The sequence below is a fragment of the Trachurus trachurus genome, assembly GCF_905171665.1.
Source record: "Trachurus trachurus genome assembly, chromosome: 23".
NCBI classification, from domain to species: domain Eukaryota; kingdom Metazoa; phylum Chordata; class Actinopteri; order Carangiformes; family Carangidae; genus Trachurus; species Trachurus trachurus.
This window is the reverse complement of record NC_139912.1, coordinates 18,555,172-18,563,620: the sequence shown is the minus strand read 5'-3', so window position 1 is coordinate 18,563,620 and position 8,449 is coordinate 18,555,172. Positions and strand designations below refer to the sequence as shown.

General features: G+C 41.3%; 2 protein-coding genes across 2 annotated transcripts in view; one reads left to right on the top strand and one right to left on the bottom strand.

Moving 5' to 3' along the window:
• The first annotated feature begins 883 nt into the window (after window positions 1–883).
• On the top strand, window positions 884–7,204 carry phyh (phytanoyl-CoA 2-hydroxylase). Its single transcript, XM_083999657.1, has 9 exons — window positions 884–1,188; window positions 2,469–2,530; window positions 3,011–3,121; window positions 3,486–3,654; window positions 3,788–3,869; window positions 3,976–4,157; window positions 4,997–5,146; window positions 5,276–5,410; window positions 6,497–7,204. The coding sequence occupies exons 1-9, from the start codon at window positions 1,123–1,125 to the stop codon at window positions 6,548–6,550; spliced, it is 1,011 nt and encodes a 336-aa protein (XP_083855783.1). The 5' UTR covers window positions 884–1,122; the 3' UTR covers window positions 6,551–7,204.
• Window positions 4,184–8,449, bottom strand: part of il15ra (interleukin 15 receptor subunit alpha) — a 231,206-nt gene continuing 226,940 nt past the window's right edge. The window contains exon 9 of the transcript XR_014596391.1: window positions 4,184–4,931. The gene's annotated coding sequence lies outside the window, so the exon portion shown is untranslated. The remainder of the gene's footprint in view (window positions 4,932–8,449) is intronic.

The following is an 8,449-nucleotide window of genomic DNA, read 5'->3' as shown; positions in this document are numbered from 1 at the left end:
ACAAGTTCTTATAAGAATCCACTAATTCAGTGTTCTGACCTTATTACAGTGTTGAGAGGAGAAGATTGGGAATGTCCAAATCAATTGTGCTTGGTCTTAGAGGCATTGATTATTAAAAACGAATCCTGACACCAAGTCATAAAATAATCAACAACACAGGACCATGAGAGAATTCATCTCTGTTCAGCAGGCTCACTATCACCGTATGGTCAAACTTCAAAATGTGGTGGTTCTCATATGTAGGACTTCTGCAGTCATTAGTGTGCATATATAAAGTAGAGGAGAGAGGACACATCCCTGAGGAGAGCCAGTGAATGTTACAGACAAGTCTGTTCCCCATTTAGTCTCACTTTTTTTACTCTCACATTTATGTCTGTTCTGTATTTTATTTATCACAACATGATTTTGTTTTTATGATTTTCTCCCTCTTCCCCAACAAATGTTGTATTCCAATATTGTGAATAAGATTTTTATTCTTAAACTTTTGTAAAATCAAGGTTAAATAAAATGTGTTTAACCTCCAACGCAAATCAAATCACTTTAACCACTAGCTCACAGCTATGTCCCAGTATCATACAGCAGGGCCGTTAGGGAGAAAGACAAAAAAAAACAGTAGTCTAATCTTTGTATGACTGAATTATTCTGCATAAGACCCTGACTAATACTCATAGTAATCTGCATTAGCATCAAAACAAAGTAGGCTAAATAAAAAATGATAATACTACGTAGTCTAAGAAAAAAAAGTGGAAAAGTCAGGGGACCATCTAAGTATTCTTTCAGGGGGCCCAGAATTCCTAGCAACGGCCCTGTCATACAGATGCTGAACCACGTGACGACCCAGCAGTATATCTATCGCTCTGTGTGAACCCCCCTGGCTGACACACAACTCAACAACACGAATAACGGCAGGTTTGACCCAGCTCTTCAACAGACCACACAGCCAAAGCAGCCTGTCCTCTGGGCAGCCAGGTTGAATCCACAGACGGGTGGACTAAACATTAGCCAACACTCGGACGTGCGTGTGTGTGTGTCATCATCACGCTGCCCTTTGCCCCAGTTTGACCCACTTTCCCTCGGATATCCCGGGATCACAACGGGACTAAAAGGACACTGTGCTGGAAGATGTCTCGGGCCACGGAAAGACTCAAACTGCTGATCCATCATCTGGATCGATCACCTGCAGCGATTGTATCCTTTCATTGTTCTATGATCCGCTCTGAGTTTGGAGCCTCAGCAGCAGGAATGTGGGCTGTCCGACGCCGATGGCGGCTCGCCGAGCAGCGGACAGCCGCGGTGGAGCGAGCCGGGGTCCCTCAGTCGCCCGGAGGCCTCTGGGGACAGAGAACCAAGTTATTGTTTGTAGAGATGCATTTTTGCAGTTGTCTGTAGCTACTGAAACAGGAAAATAACGCCTAAAAGCTAATTTACCGTCTTTAGCATTTTTACGTAATTTGTTTGGTGGCGATACAAACTCAGTTAGCTTTTTAACGTTAGCTAACGTTAGCCGTACGTTAACGTAAAGCGCAGTTTAATATAAAATAGTTTTTTGTGTGTCAAAAAAAGCAGAAAAACGTCGCAGTGAGCATGTAACGTTACTGCTCCTGTAACGTTAACGTTCCTGACACGGACTGACCCACAGGCCAACAACAACAACATCCAGGGCTAGACAATAACATTGTGTTGGGCTTTCTTATGTTTTCATAATGCAATGCACCACTAACCTACAGTGTTCATCACAGGAGGGAAACTAATCACAGCCTGTCAGTCATTTTTCAATGGACTCTGTCCTTTTTTAAATGTTCTCCTGCTCCTCAGTCAGTAAGTCACGAGCAGTGATGGTCCTTTTTCAGTAACGAGTAATTTAAAAAAAGTTACGGTTTCCCCGTCAAAGTGTACGTTATACACATTTTTGTTTCAGTCCATGAAATAGCACATAAGCGGACGAATACTACTGAGTGAGTTGGTTAGTTCCAGATAAACGGGAGGTAGGCTTATGGTTAGAGGGGGGGCGAGTCCAAGTAATGTGACATATCTGAGCATTTTATTTAAAAAAAGAAAAGAAAAAAGAAGAAGAAGTAACTTAATAGTTACTTTTCCTAGTAATTAGTTACTTTTATAATGTAGTAATTCAGTTACTAACTATTTTGGGGGAAAGTAGTACTAGTTAGTACTATAATTAATTAGCCTACTTTTTAAAATTAACGTGCCCAACACTGGTCAGGAGGTTGTATATGTGGAACTATAAAACAATATGTCAACATACAATTATACTTAGCCTATACTTTTTTTTTTCCATTTTTATAATTCCAGTTTAAATCTAACTCAACAACTATCACTTGTATAACACTTTCTCCACCTGAGAACATAAATATGCACTTGAGTATATTGAAGATGTCCAGTACAAATACTAGAAAGAATCTAAATCTGTCTTTTGTTGCTTTATTTCCTCCTTAACTGGTTTTCCTCAGAGAGCTGCACCGACCTCTGCTCTGCAGACATCCACCTACAGCAGTCATCCTCACAGGCTGAGGTAACGAGTTTCAAGTAATCCCATAATTTCACCTGAGTAAACAGCAGATTCAGCAGTTGCCTCAGGGTAAAAGGTTTCAGTAGGCGTGATTACACAAGCCACCACTCACCTTTCACACAGTTTCTTTAGTGCTGCCCGTATCAGCGGGTAGAGATGTGTTCAAGAGACAACACAAAGTCATGGGCAGTTTTGAAGGCAGTTTAGTGTCAGAGTTAAAGTTTCAAACAAACACTGATGCGAGAGAGTCATTCACTCCTTTATGTAAGGAGGAGTGTGAGTGGAAAAGATCCAGACAGGTGTTAAGCTGCCATGGCTGGAGGTAGTGATATGGTATTTACTGAAATCTAATATGACTATTACTGCAGCCGCCTTATGTCAGTCAATTTCAACAGAGCAAAGAGTCTGCATCAGCTTTTCAATGCAACTAAACCAGTGCATTGCTGCATTGTCACCTGTGTTTTTTTTGTTTTTATTTTACAGATATACTTGTGATACTGACCTGCTGACCCCAGAGCAGCGACTCTCTTATGAGGAAAATGGTTTCATTCTCATCAAGAACCTGGTGTCGGAGGAGGACATCGACAAGTTCAGGTGACCACCACAAAACCTGCAACTGCAAAGAAAACCATTCTTTACACACTGTCTTTGCAAACATATAATATTATTAACCTTAAATGTAATCCAGCTCCCTGTGATGAGGACCAGTAAAAAGGCAGAATATTAATAGAGCTGTAAAAGATATTGAAAAATTTACAGGACAAAAAAAAAAATACTATGTGCAAACGTGTTGACAAAAATGACAAAATGACAAAACTCCTACCAGACAAACATGTGACAGGACAATTTATTTAGATCATACAAGCTCCTTATATTCACACATGTCAGCTCTGTTGAGTGTGTATAAATGTTCAGATGACCTGTGAGGTTCTGAACATCGTCTCCGTTCGTTCTTCAGGAAGGAGTTTGAACGGATTTGTCGAAAGGAAGTGAAGGTTCCGGGCCTGTTGGTGATGAGGGACGTGGCGATCTCTAAATCAGAGTTTGTTCCCGATCAGAAAGCTGTCACCAAGCTCCAGGATTTCCAGGAGGATGCTGAACTGTTCCGCTACTGCGCATTGCCTCAGGTACACAAACAACACACATACACTCTAGTTTCACTCGATACCTGAATGTGCAGCATCGCTTTTGTTGAGACACACTTCAAGTTATTGAAATTTAAAAAAAAAAACTCTCTGCAAATGTGCCTGTTTGTGTCAGATCTTGCAGTATGTGGAGTGTTTCACTGGACCGAACATCATGGCCATGCACACCATGCTGATCAACAAACCTCCTGACGCAGGTAACATCACTATCACAGCAGGTCTGATGTAAAACCCTGTGTGGTCATGATCAAAACAAGCAGGTGTAGGTGTGAGGCTGCATCTCCTGTGTGTCCTGTGTCTCAGGTAAGAAGACGTCCCGTCACCCGATGCATCAGGACCTGCACTACTTCCCGTTCAGACCGGCTGACAGGATCGTCTGCTCCTGGACAGCGATGGAGAGAGTGAACAGGCAGAACGGCTGCCTGGTCGTACTGCCGGGGACACACACTGGAACGCTGCAGGAGCACGACTACCCCGAGTGGGAGGTACACTACACACATACACACTGTCAGAAGCACATCTATCCCTGTTAGGAGATCCACACAGATACACCATCAGGGTTTCTGCTGGGTCTTAAAAAGCCTTAAAAAAAATAAAAAATTTGATTATCCAAATTTTAGGCCTTAAAAAGTCTTAAAGGGATAGTTCAACATTTTGGCAAATTGGCCGATTGCCACAATCCCTATAGTTTTAGGAGTAGGTTCGTGCCCTTTAATTGTCGGTGCAAGCTATTTTTCGAACGGCGGAGCAGAGCCGCGAGCTGCTCAGTGCTACGCTATTGGAGGCTAATGGAATTTCTTGGTTTCCCTCATCAAATTCATTACACAATCCAACAACTCCAAAACGCTCTGGTGGACAAGTTATGACCTGCACATTCACCACGCTATGAGGTAACTGCCCCCGACAGGAACGCGCATCAGCAGTTTTGCATGAATTTACCTCGAAAACAACTCCTAATGTTCCGTTATTATCTCATAGCGTGGTGACTATAGGGACTATGGCAATGGGCCAATTTGCCAAAATGTTGAACTATCCCTTTAAATTCATTGAAGTATTGTGTTCAAGTCTTGAATAATTTTAGATGCTCCTGTAACATTTCATTGTGCTTTATTGAATGTATTTTCAACTACAAACGCCCAACGTGCAATTTATATTGCAGCCAGTTTACTTGCAAGTAATTTTGTGACTCTGCATTTCTTTTGTATGTTTTTTGTTTGTCATATAGGTCTTAAATTTCATCCATAATGGTCTTAAAAAGTCTTTGATTTGATATTGTGAAACCTGCAGAAACCCTGACCACGTCAAGCTCTGCTTTTGTCCTCAGGGCGGGGTGAACAAGATGTACCACGGAGTGCGGAACTACGACCCGCAGCATCCCAGGGTGCACCTGGAGATGGAGAAGGGCGACACCGTCTTCTTCCACCCGTTACTCATCCATGGCTCCGGCATGAATCAGACGCAAGGCTTCCGCAAGGTACTACACTACCCACAATCCATTCAGGGTTTTCAGCATATCCTCCTGTGACATCCCTGGTGCCTCGTAATTATAATGTGATGAAAATATTACTATAAATCTTGTGTGTGTGTGTGTGTGTGGTTACAGGCCATCTCCTGCCACTACGCCAGCGGCGACTGCTACTACATCGATGTGAAGGGAACCACACAGGAAAACATAGAGAAGGAGGTGAAGGAGATCGCAGAGAAAAAGTACGCCGTGGGCAACGAGGTCACGTTCAAGGTCAGACTCTAACATTTACACTGCATTCATGGACTCAACCAAAACCAAAGCCCAAAAACAACAAAGATAGAGGGAATCTGGGAGTATAGACGAGGTCAGAATGGAGAGTAACCAAACTAATAAGAAAATGAAATAACTAGTGTGGTGACAGCTGGCTACACAGTTTAAGCTCCAGAAGACTTGAAATAGTTTGATACTGTGCAACATCCTATCTAATCTTATATATACACACAACACCTGAGTGAGACAAAGACAGAACATGAACACACACATAAACTTGCTTTGAGACTGAATGTCAGGATGCCGTGATCTCTGCTGTTTCAGTTGCAAATTTCTCTCTTAAAGGCTGGAGTTGTAGTTGGAGACGTTATTCTGGAACATTTTTTACTAAATTGCTTTAAATCCTCCAGTCTTCAACAAATTACGACGTGGAAAAGACATGTCAGTGATCCAGTGTACCACACTGAAATCTAATAGGTGGGTTCACATCAAGGTGTCGCCATTGCGGCTTCACCTTGATGTGAACCCCACAAGCGTTGTGTTGCTGCGCTCTGGAGGCTTTAGAGAAGTCTGAGGAAAGGAGCTTGGACTTTTGACGTGTGTATTTTCAAAATGTGGCCTGTTAGAAGCGTTTTTCCAGGATCTCCAACCTTACCTTTAACAGTCCCCAACAGCCTCGTTAATGAGAACCAGTGTGAAACAGGATTGGTTGACTCGAGTCAAAGTCAAAATCCTCTCACATATAATAAATATTCTAGACAGTTACAATAAATACTCACTTTTCATTAAAGTTCCATGTGTTTTCTCTTCTCCTGTGATTAAGTCTTGAATCCATAAGAAGATACATTTGTGGTTTAATAACCAAAACCATCTCAGTGTAGTTCTACATCTCTCTCAGGCTAAATTAACACTGCTGCGTTTTCATTTTAAAATACCTTATTTACCACTGGTCCTACATTGTCTCCTCCTGTCCTCACCACTACAAGCAGAAAAGCAGAGATTTCTGCACCTGTTCTGTTTTGTATTTTGACTTTATTCTTTCTTTCTTTTTTTTAATAAACTGAACCTTTAACTCCTCCCATACAGGATACCTGGGCTTTCCGAGGCCGCCTGGTGCAGGGAGAGAGGGTCTCACTGTGATGATGTCACAGACCCACAAGGTGACCAACCACTGACCTGAGAGCAGAGTAAATGAATGAAGTGATCAGAGGCCTGTTATGGTGTTCATGGCTTCTAATGGTACAATCTGTCATTTCCTCAAGTGTAATGTTTAGATCACCGCACACTGTTCCACTGCATTTGCTTTGGAAATGTGATGAAGAGAACATCGACCTGACATAATGCATAAGTATAGGGAATAAAATTAAAAATGGAAAATCAGTTTCCTCATGGACACATACAGTAACTATAGTGATTAACAGAGTATATGAGATGCTGCTTTACAGCAGAAATAGCACTTTTAAAAACAGTGATGCAGTCTAAGCATGTCCTGAAACATCAGCTGTTTAATTAAACAAAGCCTTAATGGAGAAGGATGTCAAGCGTTCAGACAGTATGTTGATTAAATGAGAAATATTATACAGGAGGAGAGAGTGGGGTTGAAGTTAAGATAAAGGAGGGAGAGAAATGAATAAAAAATGGTACTTAGAAATGTGAAAATGTTCCAGAATGACTGTTTTCATTAACAATAACACTGCCTTATTGTGTGTTCATAATGAGCCAATTAATAATTTTATTCTTGTTTGTACAATCTTTATAAATGTAATGTTTTAATAACATTAATGATGAAAATGACGGAGGTTTTTGTTTTGATTTCTTCAGACATCTCACTCAGAAAGTAGCTTGATATCAAATGGCATATGAGCAGCAGCTGCCACATGTTGTGGTGTCAGAGAGTGCAGCTGCCTTCAGATGGAGGACTGGGTATTTCCTGGATCTCCCACAAAAAAAAAAAAAAAACACCTGTGGGGCTGGATCAGTATCTTAACTGCAATCGTCTTAGAAGGAAAAGTTTATTTCCATGCAGGACACATGAAAGGAGGAGGCTTTATCACAGGCACACGGGGAAAAAAAGCATATTCACCAAAATGTACAAGTGCATTGCACACACAGCACATAGCACACACACATACACTCAGGCTCATTTACAGCTAAATGTTTTCCAGATCTGGTGCTGACTGAACTCAGTGGCACAGTTTCCATTACAACCTGTGTCCTCACACTGAGTTCAGCAGCTCACAGCACAACACAGTGCAGTGAGTATACTGTATGTAGGCCTAACCATGAGATTGGATCAGTCAGACCTGGAATGATAATGAAGGGTCTAGTTCAGCAGCATGATAACATAACAATGAACTATAGAGCAAATCATAAAATAAATTATATTATGTTCAATTATCTTATGATCTTAATTGGATATTTCAACATTTAAGATTCAGTGGCGTGTTCAGGGAGTGGCCTTGGGTGGCACGGGCCACCCCTGAAATCTGATTGGCCACCCCAAAATATGATGAATATGAAATATGCCCATTTTATACGTTATTTTATACTGCCTTTTGTCAAGTAATTTTTTTTCAAGAATGAAATATTAAGGTTTTCTATTACAGTTGTATGTTGCCACTCCTGTATTTTGACTAGTACGTCTAGTTTTTCTCACAGTGTTAGTAATTGAAGTAGATATGGGTTTTGCAGACAAAACTGGGCATGGCCAAAACCTGTGTGTTTGCGTGTGCACATGTATACATGAGTACGTAATGTGTGTGTGCAGGCACTCATGCTCACGCTTCATGCCACCCCACCATGAGTCAGTGCCCCACTTGGGCCACCCCTATCAAAAATATCTGGACACGCCCCTGAGAAGATTAGAGGCAAATGTCTGTTGTGGACAGCCTAAAATGTTGGGAAACAAATGTGGTGGAGTGGATTTATTCAGTACCACAATTTCAAAATACTTCAGGTTGAATACAAGTACATTAAATTGTAAATTTAGGATAAATGTTATTACTTCCAACCACTGCTATTATCTAGGCTTCAGCACGC